We start from the raw sequence: 17,398 nt of genomic DNA, 5'->3' as shown, positions 1-17,398 counted from the left end.
ACTTATCTCATTATGATGAGAAAACATCTGTTGTTATTGTAAAAATAAAAAAAGTTTTGACACTTTAACAAGATAATGTCCTCACTATAATAGATGTTTTGTCATGATGACACATACATCTCTTGGTTTGAAAAGAGAATATGAGATTTTCTTTCTTCTCAGGGAAATTTTGCTCTGAAGTAATAAGCAGACTGCCTTAATCATTCACACATTGGAAATCAACTAAGTGGCTTCAGTGGAGAGAGAACCATGAAACAGAGCACCTTTGGTAACACCAGATTTTGCCTTATTTCTTATGGTGTAGCTCATTCTGTAATATCTTCTAATGCTTCAATTGGATGGAGGGATAAAGTACTCACTCTCACTTTTGGGCTTGGATTTTAAACCTCCCGTAGTATGTCTCTTTTTCAGGTTCATACTGTACTTTTATTTTGATGTCTACAAGAAAATGTTTACATGCTTTAATGTTTGAAAAAAACATTATTTTTCTCATACTGTCCATTGTTGCAGCACCTCTATTCACCCTCTGTCTGAATACATTTTAGTGCCTGTCTCTTTAAGGCTCCCCTGCTTGAAAAGCCCAGTCTGCTCTGATTGGTCAGCTCTAACAGGCCTGAGCAGGCACCATCGACCGCGTTTCTGTATTAGCTCTGCTGGTGTTTTTGCCAACCATGGCCATGCTGGGGGCGTTTCTGAAGGCAGAGCCTGTATTGTTGTGATATCGAAACCTTACTGAAGACCTGACAGCTCGTTGGAAGGCACAGCTTCTGAATATGGGCCGACGGCATTTCTCTGTGGATGGAGCAATACTGTCACAGTATTTGAACAGCATCTGGACCTGCTTTATCATGGAAAAGACATGGACATGGAAATCTCACTTTCAGTAGTATGCAACCTTTGACGAAGGATTACAATCACATCTATTGCATAGTTGAATCGAATAGCTTTAAATGGACCTGGAAGTCACAAAGTAAAGCTGTACTTTCAATATCTAACTTGCCCCAATAGATGAGTAGGTAACAGTTTGCAGATGGCTGCAAAATGAAGACATGAATAAAACATCAGATGGTTATTATTTGTGAAATGTTCTGCACGAGGCATTTTAAATGGATTATAACGGAGTAACAACAATTATGTCATTCAGACTTACACATCATGAAGAAAGTTGGTATGTAATGGCAACTTGTAACATCGATGCTTGGTGCTCACACACAGTCAAAGTTGATGCACAGTGTTTCCCAGATGTCAAACTTCTAGTTGGCTGTCTGTTTTTTGGCCGAGACACATGCCATGTGAGGCGATGCAACAGTCGGTCTTTGTCCCCACTAGTTCTTTGATGTTGCTTTGGTGTGTCTGGCCTCTAGCACCTTCATTCTGTGCTCGGGTTGCTTGCTCGTCATTTGTGATTATCTAATATGTCTTTTTAATAACACAGTGCAAAACGGTCATTATTAATGATGAACTGACAGTATCGCACTCCATTTATTTCCAGTATTCACAGTTCTCTCACACTCTCCATAATACAAATGGACAAAAACATTGCACGTGGTTCATCTGAAACTAAAAGTTCAAGTGAAGATGAAAACAGCTATTGAGCACCAGGCCACTGTACATCTCTTGAGAGTGACAGGTCTTTAAAATTTGTGATTTTTAAACATTTTTAGTGTTAAGTTTTACAGATAAAATGTACATCTTAAAAACTATTGAGCTGTAACTGTTACAGATCATGTAGTATATAATATGTCTTAGTTACAGGACATGTTCACTCAGTAGTTTTGCGTAGTGTTCTGGGTGTTTTCTTCTGAGGTAAACATTCATTTTCCCTTCAACCCGCTGATCTCCAGTCAGACCTGTGTAGAAGAACAACAAATATTTATGACTTTTGAGGAAAGCATGTCACAAAATGGCAGGTTGACATCCTACTTGATGAGTACATGATGGTAAATGCTACATTTATATAAAGGGTTTGACAGCTTTGAGCTCACCCAGCTTTTGAGCCGTCCTTTCAATCTTCTCCAGGGCACACTGCACATCTCCTCCCTCTGGAACCAGGACCTCTATCTCTCCCACGTGGTAACCAAAGTCAGCTTGGTCGAGATCGATCTGCACCCCCTCCTCCTCTAAAGTGAATGACCGCCGCTCTGTTGTGAACTCTGCAAAGCACACCAGATTCATTTTGCTCAGCCAAGACTCCTCTTCCTCCTGTGAGGCGCTTGTCTCGCTATCCTCACAAACACCTTTTATGACCTCTTTCACTCTCAGCTGGATTTCAGGCAGATTGGTTATCTCCTTGTAGCGAGTGCACAGCGCTGCTGCTTTAGATTTCTCTCCACTCGTCTCCTCTGACCCGTCCACTGTTGTTGGGCACTTGAGCTCCCAGCATCCTTTACGTTTACGCAGCCACATGTTTCTCAAAGTCAGGCCAAACTTGGGGGTGTCAAAGTACTGGTCATGAAACTGACGCTGGCCCACACATGCTGCTGAGTAAAAAAAAAAAGAAAAAGTGGGAGGAAGAGAGACGGATGATTTCACAAATGGGTAAATAAATATAAAATTACTAACGAGGCTGACACAGATAATTTAACTTCATTATTAACAAGAGACAGATGGCCAGTGTCACTACAGTTACAGAACAAACCGCAGCAATTAGTGTCATTAAATGTTGTAGAAGTCCTTCAGTGACCATTTGTAAGCTGACGCGGATCATAGCATCAGTTAAATGTCTCAATTCTAAATTTACCCATGCGTGAATGTGTGGTAGGCAAATGAAGCTTTTACCCCCGATCTCCTCCAGTGTTTTCAGAGTGTCTGCACTGCATAAAAACTTTCTTTCCACCTCCACACTCATCTGAAATGACATCAACATAGATCAACACCGACAATACTGAGTGTTTACGGATCCAGCTACATTTACTTTAACCTACTACAAGACTTCATGACTGATATTAGTCTTTATAGTCAGTAATCTAATAGGCAGGTGTAAGTTTTATATGAGGATTTTTTTTGTCATCAGGGAAAAATGCATTGGCCATATCATGAAAAAAAAGGGTTTATTTTGTTGTTTAACACTTAATTTATTCCCAGCACTTACAGTGATCAGTAACAGTGATCACTCCAGTCAGGATGTCAACATCAAATCAAAAGATAAAAGCTCTTTTTAAAGACTTTTTAATTGTTATAATGAACCAATACTGGATATTAATGAAGTACATGCATTGAGGTACTGTTCAGTAAATACAGTTTTAAGGTACCAGTACTTTAGATAATATAAGATTTGATAAGATAATAACTTTATTAAGGACACAGAGGAACGTCCATAGCACACTGAAAACAACAGACAGTATGTACAAATACTTTTGAGTACATCCATTTTATGATACTTTAGTTTTGCATTTCAGTTACAAATATACATTGTACTTTTAATTTATCTAGCAGGTTTAGTTAATTTTTACTCTGCATATTAAATGTGCACTATGTAGTTTTTAATTTCATACTGATTTACTTTGTTTATATGTGGTGGACCCTGCCACCTTCCTAGCTTCAAACACTGTTCTGGGGACCTTATTTTGCTTTGAGAACAGCTTGTTTATTCAGTTATGGAAAAAAAATGAAGTTTGTATTATTACCTCATTAGCATTGTAAATTCTACAATTTTGAGCTTGGATTTCTTCTCCAAAACTACATAGTGCCCCTTTAACATATTACATACAACATTTAAATATACAAAATATAATCTACTATTATTAAAACTATATAAAAAGGTATACACATCACTTATAATTAATTAGCTTCACATCAACCTGCTACGTTCAAATGTAGCTTACACAGTAGTGCACTGGAATTAATGATCTAATACAACAACAACAACAACAATAATCATCATCACCATCATCATAATTATGTACTTTATGACTATAATAATGTAACCTTATTCTGTACATTTACTGGAGTAAAATTTTGAAAGCATGACTTTTGAACTGTAGTAGTAAAAATCTGCTTACTCTTCCCACTACTGCATTTAACCTACTTGCTCAGGCTTCTCAAAATTTTAGCCTGGTAGTAAATTTCACGGTAATTCCGTTTGGTGTTATCATTATTATTATGAATACTGTCTTTAAATGCTCAAAACTGAACTGTTATTGTTGTACCAACTCTATTATTATGCAGTAATACAGCAGTAGCTCTTCTAGCCGCACCTGTGTCATTAAAATCAGACTCGAGTCACTCAGCCCTTAGCTACTGCTGCATAATCAAAGGCTGCACGAACTTCAAGTAAAAAATCGCCAAACTGAACCAAAGACTTTTAAAAAATCTCCACCTACGTAGCGAACTGCTCTCTAACACACCTTCATATGTCAAGTCCTTCAATCCAAACAATTCGGCATGAAAAACCGGGCGACAGATGAAACCGGGCAGCCCCCACACGTCGGCGAAGTTTTATTTTGCACAGGCGCGGTTGGAGACACCTATGAGTGTATTCAGGGACATCACTTCCTGTCCCAGGAACGCAGGGGCATGCAGATGGTGCAGTTTTAATCCCCTCCGCTTCATAAATATTTATTCCACATACTCGACTGTTGATATGCGCCACACCTATCATCTGATTGAAAACATGTCATAATCTTAACGCTGAGTGGAGCCTCGGCGCTCACATCTCTATCATTTCAACCTTAATTAACTCGTCACACTCTTTGTGACAATCCAAGTTGGCAGAATGGGGACTCATTTTTTATTCACCTTTAATGTGAAAAAAACGAGGGAGGGTTTCGCGTTAAAGGGGATTCCGTGTAATCTAGGCATCGGCATACTTTCTTTGAGAACATCATCTGTCGTGCTTCCTTTTTTTTTAATTCTCTCTCCTCTTATCTATATGGCTCAATAAAGTAATCGGCCTTGCGACATACATTAATAATGTCTAATATCTGCGGGGTTACATAAGGGATTTGATAGCCGTGTCTGTCCCCTTCTGAATGTCAGCAATCAGCCTTGGGGGGAGCTGTGGTCTGTTTACTAGAGGGAAGGGAAGAGGGGAAGGAGAGAGGGATAGGGCGAGTGAAGGGAGGGAGGGGGAGAACAGGAGAGAGGGGGGAGAGAGAGAGAGAGGGAGAGAGAGAGAGAGAGAGAGAGAGGGAGGGCAGGCAAGAAAACTTTTCACTTCTGAGGAGCCACGGAGGAAGCGTGTGTGTGTGTGCGTGCTGGAGCGGCGACCATGCAGGTAAAAACGCATTAGCTAATTGCTCCCGAACTTAATTAAACGTCATCCGCGATCGGTTAATTGTGCCGATTTGAGCGGCGAGAGTGGCCTGCGACTGATAGAAGATCGAGCGGACGACGGATTGTGCCACATACTAATCCGATCCCTTATAGAAATCCAACATTAAATCCCAAACTTTTTTCTGCCTCTCCGTCTCTTTTCGCCCTGCTCTCCCTTACACCACCCCCATCGTCGAGGCGACCGCGGCGCACGTACTCTCGCTTCAAGTCGCTTTTTTTGCGTTTAATTCCTTCGCCAATTACGGCTGGAAGCTGTTAAAATGATAGTTTAAATGGCCATGTGTTGCACCGGGAGTATTTAACGTATGGATTTGAGCGCTAGGACGCGTCAAAAAGGGGGTCTGCTGGGCGGCGAGGGAGGAGGGGGTGCGAGTGTTTTCTAACACATCTGTAAACGGAGCCCACGTTCATTAATTAAATGGCTTTAGTCCGGCTAGGCCTCAATTTGCGCTGTTGAGCAGCAGGCGGCGGGCGGTGCAACACTAGATGCCCGATTGGCAGCCCACAATCAGAGGGGTAAGGAAATAACTCGAGGCCGAGGTTTTTGATCTGAAGCCTAGCGAGTGTGTTTTCTATCCTGGCTGAACTCGGTCGGTGTATCGGAGCTGCAGTTCCCACCTGGACCAGGCAGAGTTTGTAGGGGAGTGGAGACGAGCCAGTTGGAGACAGTTTGAGGAGCGGTTAATTATCTCTGCCTGCTAACAGGCTAGCTAGCAAAGTGACACGACTGTTATTAGCTCAACCCCCTTTTTTTTTTTTTTTTTTTGTTTATTAATGTAATGACCGTCCAGCCGTAACCGAGAGCAAAGCAACGAGATTATGCTGACGCCTGCCCTGTCTTTCGCAGTTTGGGAGAAGTGAGTAGTTATCACTGCGGGGTTTATTTTCAGCAAACTAACAGCTAACCAGCATTTCCAGAAACACGACTGTAATGCGACGTTACAGGGGGGCTTCTCAACCTAGCTTGCTAGCTAATTGATTCATCTCTGCTCGGCATAGCTAATTAGACCTCTCGTTAATTAGCCAACTATGAGTCGAGAAACGTCAATTTAGTTATATGTCGGCTTTTAATTATGAAACTCGTGACGAGGAGGGTTTAAACATGATATACAGTGCAGATTTAGACTTGTCGAAATATTATCTGGTCATATTACCCTGCTAGCTTGCTAATTGGCATGACGAGGAAGTGAGGATTGTAGCTGTGTTGGTATTTCTCCTCATGGGCATGGATTGCTGTGTTGGTCGCATCTTGGTTTATGAATGCTTGCTGCTGCGTGCTAAATAAATAAAATCCAGACTAGTGGTCTTTTGTTTGACTTCCTGAAAACATGGGACTAATAGTTTCTTGATCATGCGTCTTGGGCACATGCAGCATGGGCTCAGATCATATTTAATGTTCCTGCTGTGGGTCAAAACTGGAGGGAAATAAGTGGATTCCAGAGACAATGCAGTCATTGTAAATTGTTAAGTAGTGCATGTTTATAATTTGGTGTAACTATGCATTTAATGTATTTAATGTGCACATGTGATATCAGAGCACTTCGTTGAAAGTTGGATTGAATGCAAAGTGGTATGAAACAATGGATCTTTTATCTAGAACCCATTTGGAGAATGCAATGTAAAATGTAATGAAAACATTAGATGGATAATCCTTTACATTACAAAGGTGTTATGTAAACAATTGCATCATTGTGTAATGATGATACAGCCATTGAAGACAATGTTGGGAACATCCCTACAAAACTCAGTTGGAGTAAAGATGTCAGGATTTAATCTTCAAAGAATGAGATGCTAATCTAGGATTAGTTTTACTATCAAGCACTACTATCATAAAGGACACCATGTGCCTATTGAAGAATATAGTAACTGGCCTCTGATTGTGAGTTCAAATTGTTAAACACAGCAATGCCATTTACCAAGCTAAGGTGCATAACCAACAAGTAACAATATGCTTTTGTATCGGTGGGTGCAAGTGTTCACATCACAATTTTCCATTCTTCCTCTTTCGAGGAAATGCTTTATATAGAATTTGTGATAAATAATTGCGGCTCGGGAGAGTAGGATTCTCTAACATCCTTTTGTTTCGTTAGGAGGAGTCTGGAGAGACAGTGAGCAGTGAGAGCAATGGGGTGGCAGAATGGCTGTGCCCCCTGTGCCAAACACGACAAACTGACAGATCCTCCCTGTCTGCACATCTCACTGAGCAACACAGCGTACTTCCATCTTGTGTCGACAAACTGCTCGACATCGTAAGTATGGTAAAAAAAATAAAAATTAAAAGATTGTCAGTGTCATAATCTGTGTCGGAGTATGCATGGGTTTTTCCCCACACAGGTTAAACTGTTAAGGATATAATTTGATTACTCTGGGTGGTACTTCAATTATGTGCATAATGTTTAATGAGCCCACTTGTTGCTGACTGACATACACGGGTTGGACTTTCATCAAACATCTTGTAATGCTGTAGCTCTGCAGTAAATATAAATTTGATGAATCTTGTGACTCTTTTAAGATGTTGGTTCAACTTGACTGGCCTGAGAGTTGATCCCTGAACTGCTGGGGCATTGCTAACAAACAGAATTATGAAATGTGGAAAGTTGACAACTGCGTTAGTATAGAGGAACAATGGTCACAAGTAGACTATGACTAATGATAACTTTAAAGCATATATAAGCTTCACCCAATGAGCATTCACTGCTGGGTTACAGTATCATACGTTGTTTCTGTTGCTTTGTTCACCCTGTTGTATTTATGATTGTATATGAGGGAAACCCTGAGATAGATAACTTTATTAATCCCCTGGTTTGGTCACCCATGCATAAAAAGTTAGTCAGGTTGCACACATGTATGTATTGGGACGTTTTAATAAACAAAAATGTTAATCCTTTGACATTTTTATATGTAATTGCTAAATACAATAAGGAAATAATGTTAATACTCCTATCAATGGTCTCATACATTTCTTGATAAAAATCTTATCCAAAGAATCGCACCTTTTTAGAGGAGTATTTACTGGATAACATTGTTTACATTAGTAATTACTAGTTTTATTAGTCAGTTGACTGTTCAGAGTGTTTTCTGTTTTCATCACTTCTGTGGAAATTAACTTTTGGCAGCCAGCAGTATAGTGGTGGTGTTCATTATTTTGGCAGTTTGAATGTTTTATTGTTTGGATTAACCAGTTAACAAATATGTAAATTTGAAAGTATTTGCTGAGGAGACATCAAAGTAAGCACCTCAGTGAACACACTATTTTAATGGATCCGTGACAATTTAGTATGTAAAGTGTTAAGAAAGAGGGAATTTTATTGGTGGATGAATTGATCAAAGATAGCTTAATTTATGCCTTCAGGGTAATTTGCAAATTAAAGGCTAGCCAGGGTTGCTATGTGTAATATAACCACACATCTATGCGTCACGCCCAAATGTTGTGCTGCTCCAAAGCGACACAGCATCTAGCTCATCTGAAAGGAACTGTTGCAGAGTTTAGTTTGCAATGGAAATTTTGCTGACTTCTCCTTTCATTTTCTTTCAACAGGCCGGTCTAAAACAGGCTGCCATTGCAGGACAACAGGAAAAAGGTGCTCTAAAGTCTGCAGGTGAGGTTGAAAATGCTTTTTTAAATTGAAAACAGTGTATTTTCACACACGTTATTCTTCGATCTCATAATAACATTTATTAGATGTATAATCACTGACTTTTTTGTCAGCCAGCCAGACTTGACTTATGTCACTAAAATGGTGTTGCACATATTTTAAAAGGAAATCAAACTGTGGAAGTTTTTAAGAGGAATCTATGAAATGCATTTATAGTGAAAAAATTGCCCCTGATGTGGGTTGGGTGGGTGCAGATGGGTAAGAAGGTTGATGGGGCCGTTAAACTGGTAAAATGTGCAAATGTATACTTCTGATATCAGTTAGTACTTCCTGTATTACATCATAAAACATGTGTATTAATTTTATCAGATCTAGAATCTTCACTACTGAAGCCTACTGAAGACGTCAGATCAGACCCCTGCCAATCTAGTGAGAGTTCAGACGCTACCCAGACGCTCGGAGACAAAGAGATGGAGGAAGAGAGCATAATGGAACAGGAGGGAGGTGAAGCTGAGCCAGAGCCAGAAAAGGAGGGAAATCAACTCGCAGGAGCCAAACAGCAAAATGCAACTGAAAACACAGAAATCCCAGACGCCAGTGAAAAGTCAGTTGGTAAAAATGGTGTGCCAGCTGAAAATAACACCCGGTCGTTCAAATGCAATGCCTGCCTGGAAACTTTTCCCAGCAGAACTGCCTTGAGCGTTCATTACAACTCAGCATCCCACATTCAGAGGATGACAACAGGCTCCGCAAAACAAACTGGGGAAACTGATCCCCAAACTCCCTTAGTTCCTGTCCTGTCTCGGCCATATATATCAAACAAACCTTACCAGTGCGCTGTATGTCGAGTCTCTTACAATCATGCCATCACCCTTGAGAGCCATATGAAATCTGTCTTGCACCAGTCCCGCAGCAGAAATGCTGGAATTGTTGCAAATGCTGCAAACAGTGCAGTGGCCACTGCTAGTTTGGGAGGCAGCACCACCACTGTTCCTAACACTGTGGTAACCACATCTGGAAGTGGGACCAGTCAGTTGGTTACCACCACCAACTGTGCTGCTCCTGGGACCTTGATGGTGACTACTACAAAAGATGGAGAGCAGATTCAAACTTCACAAGTGGCTCCCTCGCTCCTCACCTCCCCTGTGGCTTCAGCTCAGGCGGTCTCAGCCTTTCTCACCCTCCTCACATCTAGTCCCAACACCCTCTCACACTCCCTCCTCCCCTCCTTATTCACGGCCGGTTCTGCTCCTGGTGCCGCCGTGCCTCAGCTCGTGCCTCAGCCTCAAATGGTCATGCCCTTGATCTTGAATGGGCTCCAAGCCCAAACCCAGCAGCACCAAGAGAACCAGCAAGGCCAGCTCCTTACCCAGTGTGTGCCATTCGTAGGTCTCACCACAGCCCAGCAAGCCCTCCTAACCCAAAGACTAAACAGCTTACAGAGCCAGTGGCCCTCTGCAGGGGTTTCAACAAATGTGCAGCCCTGCACAGAAGAGCAAACACAGGCTTTAAAGGGTGAGAGCGATAAAGAAAAGCAGGAAGTGAAGAGAAGAGACAGTGAAGAGACAGTTAAAGAGAAGGTCTTGGATCAGAATAATGACAGGAATAACTGTACTACAGAGAACATTAAAACAGAGAAACTTAAGGAAGAGAACATTAAAGAATCTGCACAGTGTCCTAATATAGAAAGCAAAGTGAAGGTTGAGAATAACGAAGACAATGAGAAGGCACATAGAGATAGCACAACAGATGGAGACAGCTCGACTAATCAGTTGGACCTGGAAGGTGATAAAGCAGCTAGCCTCAATCTCTCCCCAGCGGGCACAGAGAAGAGCCTCCGCAATAAGAACCTCTCGCCTTCTGCATCTGTTCCCAGCAATGCGAGCCTCAGCCCTGTAAATTTAAACCTTACACTTAGCCCTGATTCTACCCCTCAAAAATCACAAACGGGCATGAGCCCTTGTGGCTCTCTGGGCACCCCAAAATCCAGCCCGAGTACAAATGCCTTAACTAACAACCAAACTCGACCCCATTGTACTTCAATAGGATCCAATCACCCAGACCTTCCAGTGCTGTCAGAGTTCCAGTCGGAGGTTCTCTGGGCGTTCTTTGAGTCGCGTAGTGAGGCTGATGCTGCAAGTCCTCCCCATGAGGACTGTGAGGCGCTGGGCAGAGAGGTGGGGCTTTCTGAGGAAGAGGTACGTAGGTGGTTGAGCCAAGCCAGACATGCAAAACAGAGGCAGAGGGCGACAGAGTTGGATCACCTGCAAGGCTTGGTAGGATTTCCAAGACATGCCCAAGGTTCTGACAATGACTATGATGACGAGGAAAGCTCACTAATTATAGCAGAAGGTGAGGATGATGCTGAAGCTTCAGGTAGTCAGGCAATTGATTTGTCTAGTACAAGAGGGAAACACAGACAGAGAGATTCGGGAAGGGAGGGGCTGGGAGATTCCTGTCTTACTTCTGACTCAGAAAATGAGGTGTACACCTCTGTCATTGTGTCTGATGAGGAAAGTCAGAATGGGTCATTGAGGGAGGGTCCTGAGAGTCCTGCAAAAGATGAAGCACAGTGGGAGGTCCATGGTGATAAGGGGTCAATTGGAGGAAAGGTCTTACGCTCCACAACTGTGTTTCTCTCTGATGCAGAGGATGAGTATGAGGATGAGGAGGGCGGAGGGGGTCAGAGAGCCAAGAGGAAAAAACGTAAGGGGGAGTTTGAGCGGGATGAGGTGGAGGTGAAGAAGGAGAGACAGGACCCAGATGTGGATCTAGAGTTGGAGGCTCAAGGGGATCCTCCAAGCTCACTGTCCCATGTTATGGACCACCCTGAGATTCCAACCAGTGCCCTCCATTCACTTCCCCTGTCCATTGCTCCATTTTCTACTCAGTTCCTCAGCCCCTATGTCCTCTCCCTTACTCCTTCACTGATTGGAGATGGGAGCAAGTTACCAGTTTTTCCTAATCCACCAACTATCACGCGCTTCTCCAGCTCTCTTCTCTCGCAGTCTCTCTCCTCCCACAACCAAATTTCTCATTACCTGTCAAATGGGGGCGACTGCGAGTCCGCTCTAGATCTCAGCATGGGGAAAAACAATTCAAAATCTGCTACTTCATCATCATCTCTGGCTGATAAAATTGCAGCACAGAAGGGACAGCTGCTGGATGGGCTTGGCCTGAGGCCCACATCCAAAGGTCTTGTAGTTGTCCAAGTGAAGCCTGAATCTGTTACTTCCATGTCCTCTTCCAACAGCAGTATGAGTCTGGTCAACTGCAATAACATGACAAAGTCTAGTATTTACATGAGGGCAGCAGAGAAAATGAATGCTACACTATTGGAAAGGGAGCGAGAGAAGGAGAGGGAGAAGGAAAAGGAGCAGGAGCAGCATCAGAGGAAGTCTAAAGGAAAAAGATATCGGGATATGCGGCGTTCAAGGACCATCATTCAAGCTGAACAACTTGACATTCTGTATGGCTGCTATTTCAAAGACCCAAACCCTGGGAAACATGAGTTTGAACAGATATCTGAGTGGGTCCACCTTCCAAAGAAAGTTGTTCAGATTTGGTTCCAGAACATGAGGGCGAGGGAACGGAAGGGTGAGGTCCGATTCATCAGTGACGGGACCCTGGCAGCCGTTGGCAAACCTCTCATCAAATTTACCTGGCCTCTTTCCAAACCCATATTCTCTAACAAGCCTCCTACGAATAATACTGGGTGCATCACAACTACTCCCATTGTGCGCACCCTCATTAAGACAGAGAGAGAGCCTGTCAAGGAGCTGGCCAAACCTGCTTTGGTGAAAAAAATTACCCCAGTTCCGATCAAGCCCAAGGAGGTCGTTTCCTCTACCGCAGTCTCAACTGTGAGCAGCAGTGCTTCTGCAGTGCCAAAGACTAAGCTCGAAACCACCAGCAACGTCACTATGGTCAAAGTTGCACCCAAAGTCAACACACCTGTCCTTTTAGCACCACCCAAGGAACCAATCCCTATTGCCCCACGACCGGCCCAGAAACGAAAGTTAGAAGAGGAGAGCGAGGAAGAAAAGACAGATGAGGAGAAAGACAATGAAAATGAGGTGGGTTCTGGACCAGGGACCACTAACCGCATGGTGCCCAAGCTACCCACAACTCCCATTAATAACAGGCCTCCTGCCACAACAGTGCTGCCACAAAAACAGAATGGGCTCAACTACTGGACCCCCAAAGTCCCCATTAAGATCAACACCCTATCAAGAGAACAACTGGCTTTACCCACACACGCGCCTCCTCGTACCATCCCCCCTCCTCCAACACCAAGCATTGCGCCAGTCAGCCCAAATACCCCCAGCTCTGCCAAAGTGGCCAGCCCCTCCACCCCGGTCGTAGCTAAATCAAGCCCGACAGAAAGCAGCTTCTTGCCCCACTCATCAAGCCGTAGGCCACGCACACACTTGTCCTGCCTACAGCTGTCCATTCTGCAGTCCTGTTATGAGACCTGTGCCCACCCTAACGCCATGGAGTGCGAGGCAATCGGCACCGAGCTCAACCTGCCGCTCAAGGTGGTGCAGATCTGGTTCCAAAACACCAGAGCCAAGGAGAAGCGCTGGAGGCTGCAGCAAGAGAAAATGGTAAGCTGGCAAGAAGACATAGTGTATGTAAGACATACATACAGAATTCTTCTGAAAATTCTGGTATAAATAACATTATTGTATATACAGTAACAAGCAGGTCAAGGTCAGGCAAGGTAGGTCACTGAGAAGAGGAACCTTCATTTGTTGTGGTTGTGGTCACCTTTATTCTAGGGCTGGGTAATAATTCAGTGTAGTATTGCGGTGGAAATAAAATGTGATTTCAAGCAAATTATGATTAAAAGCGCCAAAGGTTTTTCTTTTAAACACATTTGATGATTTTTTTTCTGATGTAGTCCTTTAGCAAAGAGCACAGTTCATTTTCAGATGCAATTTTGCATGCATTTGCCATTCTGTGACAAAAATCTGTCAGAAAAATTCCTATTAATACTCCTATTAATGCACTGCTGCATTAGAGTTATTCTTATTCCTTTGAAAGCTAAATGTGTCTCTGCCCTGAATACACTGCCGTTGACAATATAGCACTTTTACCATAGTTTGTGGCATCGCTGTGACTATAGTATGTATTGATTATTTGGGGTACTAGTATTGCTCAGTTTTCAGTAGTCAAAGTGTTTCTCAAGAACACATTTTGCTTTCTTTAAAAACAAGTATAATTAAAACAAAACATTGTGCATATAGCAATCATATAGAGTGTAACTAAATTTAGACTTTAAATGATATGACATTAAACCCATTCTCTATCTCCTTCTCTTGCCCTGGCTATCCACCCCACCTTCACATTTCCAGTATCCTCTGTCAGATGGGAAGGTGGACATGAGCTCAGGAACCTACCTGCAGTACAACGCTCTCAAAGCCAACCGGCCCATCTTGCCCAAACCTGTTCAACTGACAGTTACTGAACCTCCAGCTTCCCCAGTAGCCGGCCAGCAAGTGCCAAAGGAGACCCTGACAGGCCGCTGTGATGCCTGCAATGTCTCCTTTGAATCCCGCGCTGCGGCGAGAGCCCACGTCTTCTCCCCGCGTCATCTGGCAACCCTGAGAACCACTAACTTTGGCCAACCGACGACGCTCGTCAACAAGAATGGAACCGGTAACAGCGGCCCTGGCACTGTCGTGCCGGGCTCACAGGTCTCTCATTCTACTCCGGTAACCAGTTCTGGGCCTGGAGGGGAGATTGAGTCGCCTCCACCAACGGCCATCAGCAACAGTTAAAGACTCAGATCAGGATTGGTCTGCACACTGACTATCTTGGACCCATTTGGGCTCCTCAGATTTTAATAAACAAATTTGAGCACTAACCCTCAAAAGCTAATATTCTTTAGTTTTTGAAGTTGGCTCCCCCTGCACCCGCTATCCTTTGCTGAACTTTCACTGACTCGAAATCCGTTAAACTATAGAGTTCCCCTGGATTCCAAAACAACAGCAGACTATTTCCATGCTGCTTAACACTTTTTCAGTTGCTGTTTGATAAGTGATGAACACATCTCAAGTCTCCCTCAATCCTCACACACTTTACCCAAACGTTTTTGGTCCTAAGCCTGTGGTTATATATTAACTTACTTCAATGACCTTCCTATAATTTGTAAAGGCACTCATCTTGCCATGCTTGAACTGTCCTACCCTAAAGACTGATGCAAAAGTGTTTCCTCTTTGGAAGTGGCCGTTTGACGGTAGACCCGGAAACTCTTTTTGGGATAATAACATACAATACTCACATTAGTATCTCCCAGTTTGCTCCTGTGGAATTGTTTTTTCTCATGCCTACTTTCACTTTTAGGGCAAAGATTGCTTGGATAAAATATGACTGGACTGAATCATTGGGAGAGGAAGAACTGCTATTGACTGTCACCTTTTTATTTGCTATGGGAGTGTGATCTGAAGAGTGTTGTGTCCACTCATTTGGGATATAAAAAGAGGTACTTTTGAGAGAATAGGGCTGATGAATTGTCCCCATTTACATGTTCATAGTTTTCATGACAATCCAAATAGACAGGGCAAAAAGAGAGGCTTAGGAAAGTCTGATCTTGGCATACCGCACTTTGACACATTTTACATTGTTTGAAATGTTTTTAAGCATTCTAATGCAAGTGTCTTTATGGAAAGATACATGAAATGCATGTTGGATGCCTTAATATAAATCACGTGAAATAAATTGATTTTTGCTAGTCTATTGAAACATGCTTTAGGTGTGAGCATAATATTGTGCAAAAAGCAGACCGGGGTATATAAATGAAGAAGAGCTCTGTTACAAAATGCTTTTATAGCCATCTTTGGGGGAAATATCTGAATGTCATATTCTGTATCTAGATTTTAGCAAATCCTTTCTGTAAAGGTGTCAGCAATCTCTTGGCCAAGGACTATAATTGTCAACTATCACGGTTTTTAAAACGCATTTCTTTTATCCTGTGGATTTTCACTTTCCCTCCAAATGGTGTATAACTCATTTTGAAAAGCAGCTCTTCAAACCTGTCGGAGGATAAAAGTTTTGTCTCACTGGAGGTGTGTTAGAAATATGACAGCCTTAAGAAGAAACACCACCAGGTATATAAATTTAAGCCCAGGTGATCCTCCTGTATTGTGAGTGTATTGATTTCATCCTCACCTGGCACAGAGGGTCAGAGTGATTTTTATTTTAGTCTTTTTTTTTTTAAATCTACGGTTTCCTTTGCCATGAATACTGTGCATAAGACAAGAAAGTTAAGTACTCAATTTTATTTACTTCAATATTTATACAAATGACAATAGAAGCAATTAAACTGGTGTAACAGATTTTTATTTAGGTCAAAAGCAAAGCCTCTAGAATTATGAAGAGAACAGGGCTTGAAATGGGCTGTTTCCTGTACTTTTTTTCCCCCCTTGTTTTGTTCAGTTTTGATACAGAGTTACTAATTCTGGTAATGTATGTGCTGTGAAATGAGATCTAATATCTGGAAACTATGACAAGGGAGAAAGTTGGGTATTACCTGTATCCTCAAGGGACTAATGGATACTCAAATCTTGGAAGCAAATTGGGAAACATTAAATGTGTTGACTGAGAGCTAATAAGATGGTGCTGTGTTGAAGGACACATAACATACTAAAGATGTTTTCCTTCAATTTAAGTTGTATATTAATGTTACTATTGATAGTTTTAACAAAATGCAAAACTAAAACATGAACTTTTGTAAAGAAATATATTAAAAAAAATAACTGATATTCCAAAGTAATCCTCCCTTTGCTTTCTGTCATTCAAAAACCAAAAAGCAATCTTGAGGTCGACAGAGAGCAGGAGAGGTGTTCGTAAATGCAAACTGTAAAGGACATCCCACGGCTTGACACTTGCACTAGTCCACAATTTTTGCACAAGCTACAGACATTTCAAATGAACACAGCCATTAACACAACAAGAAGAGTCACTTGGTGTGGTTTTTGAAACAAGGAGGGTTACAAAGTCCTTTTCATGAGTAATAATTTGTACTCCTGTTGGAAACTGTATCTTGTGTGTAAAGCAAGGACTGGAGTGCTTTAACTTCAAGACTGGGATTACACACACGCACACACACAGACACGGTGTTGCACTGTCCAAACTAGATAGGTTTTTATGGAGATCTGCTTTTTATTCCCTTATGTTTCATTGTCACTTTGATTATCACTATTGTTATAACTGTACTACTACTTATACGATTTATCATTACTACTCATCACTGTTTTTGATTATTATTGATCCATAATGGTTTTAATTGCCACCTCTCTGCTCAAAAACAGTATGGTATTCCTATGAATATTGAACAATAATAGTGGCAGTGTTGTTATGAATTGTTAGATTTTTGATTAAGCTTATTTTTTCCTCCTCACTTGTACCTGCCTTTTTTGTGTTTGGTCTCCATTATGCTTTCTTTGATATACAGAAAAAGAAATAAAATCAGTTGAACAACAAAGCATATCTGTCTGATTGTAGTGCTACTGGGGCATTTATTA

The 17,398-nt window shown here is 42.1% G+C and overlaps 2 protein-coding genes across 6 annotated transcripts; one reads left to right on the top strand and one right to left on the bottom strand.

Moving 5' to 3' along the window:
- Window positions 1-1,463: 1,463 nt before the first annotated feature.
- On the bottom strand, window positions 1,464-4,413 carry thtpa (thiamine triphosphatase). Of its 4 annotated transcripts, none has more exons than XM_073488492.1 (4): window positions 4,347-4,413; window positions 2,779-2,848; window positions 1,986-2,480; window positions 1,464-1,850 (listed from the first exon to the last, which is right to left on the bottom strand). In XM_073488492.1, the coding sequence occupies exons 1-4, from the start codon at window positions 4,350-4,352 to the stop codon at window positions 1,750-1,752; spliced, it is 672 nt and encodes a 223-aa protein (XP_073344593.1). In that variant the 5' UTR covers window positions 4,353-4,413; the 3' UTR covers window positions 1,464-1,749. The 4 variants fall into 4 exon arrangements, with proteins under 4 accessions (XP_073344593.1, XP_073344594.1, XP_073344591.1 ...); XM_073488493.1 differs by having other exon boundaries at window positions 1,986-2,477; XM_073488490.1 differs by lacking the exon at window positions 4,347-4,413 and having other exon boundaries at window positions 2,779-3,695.
- A 729-nt stretch (window positions 4,414-5,142) lies between these two features.
- Window positions 5,143-17,358, top strand: zfhx2 (zinc finger homeobox 2). 2 transcript variants are annotated; one of them, XM_073488135.1, is made up of 5 exons: window positions 5,143-5,215; window positions 7,365-7,523; window positions 8,813-8,873; window positions 9,240-13,477; window positions 14,228-17,358. In XM_073488135.1, exons 1-5 carry the CDS (start codon window positions 5,210-5,212, stop codon window positions 14,651-14,653), a joined length of 4,890 nt encoding a protein of 1,629 aa, XP_073344236.1. In that variant the 5' UTR covers window positions 5,143-5,209; the 3' UTR covers window positions 14,654-17,358. The 2 variants fall into 2 exon arrangements, with proteins under 2 accessions (XP_073344236.1, XP_073344235.1); XM_073488134.1 differs by lacking the exon at window positions 5,143-5,215 and adding an exon at window positions 5,675-5,790.
- Window positions 17,359-17,398: the final 40 nt, after the last annotated feature.

The sequence above is a fragment of the Pagrus major genome, chromosome 19 (genome assembly GCF_040436345.1).
Source record: "Pagrus major chromosome 19, Pma_NU_1.0".
Classification (NCBI taxonomy): Eukaryota; Metazoa; Chordata; class Actinopteri; order Spariformes; family Sparidae; genus Pagrus; species Pagrus major.
The sequence above is the reverse complement of the archived record's forward strand: the minus strand, read 5'-3'. Positions and strand labels throughout refer to the sequence as shown.

Excerpts from the sequence above, each read along its gene's own strand:
- thtpa (XM_073488490.1), bottom strand. The coding sequence starts at position 2,866 with ATGTTGATGTCATTTCAGATGAGTGTGGAGGTGGAAAGAAAGTTTTTA. Across the intron at positions 2,481-2,778 it reads AACACTGGAGGAGATCGGGG|CAGCATGTGTGGGCCAGCGT; the intron begins GTAAAAGCTTCA and ends TTTTTTACTCAG. Across the intron at positions 1,851-1,985 it reads AAGGACGGCTCAAAAGCTGG|GTCTGACTGGAGATCAGCGG; the intron begins GTGAGCTCAAAG and ends TCTTCTACACAG.
- zfhx2 (XM_073488134.1), top strand. The coding sequence starts at position 5,761 with ATGCCCGATTGGCAGCCCACAATCAGAGGG. Across the intron at positions 8,874-9,239 it reads AGGTGCTCTAAAGTCTGCAG|ATCTAGAATCTTCACTACTG; the intron begins GTGAGGTTGAAA and ends TAATTTTATCAG. Across the intron at positions 13,478-14,227 it reads GGCTGCAGCAAGAGAAAATG|TATCCTCTGTCAGATGGGAA; the intron begins GTAAGCTGGCAA and ends TCACATTTCCAG.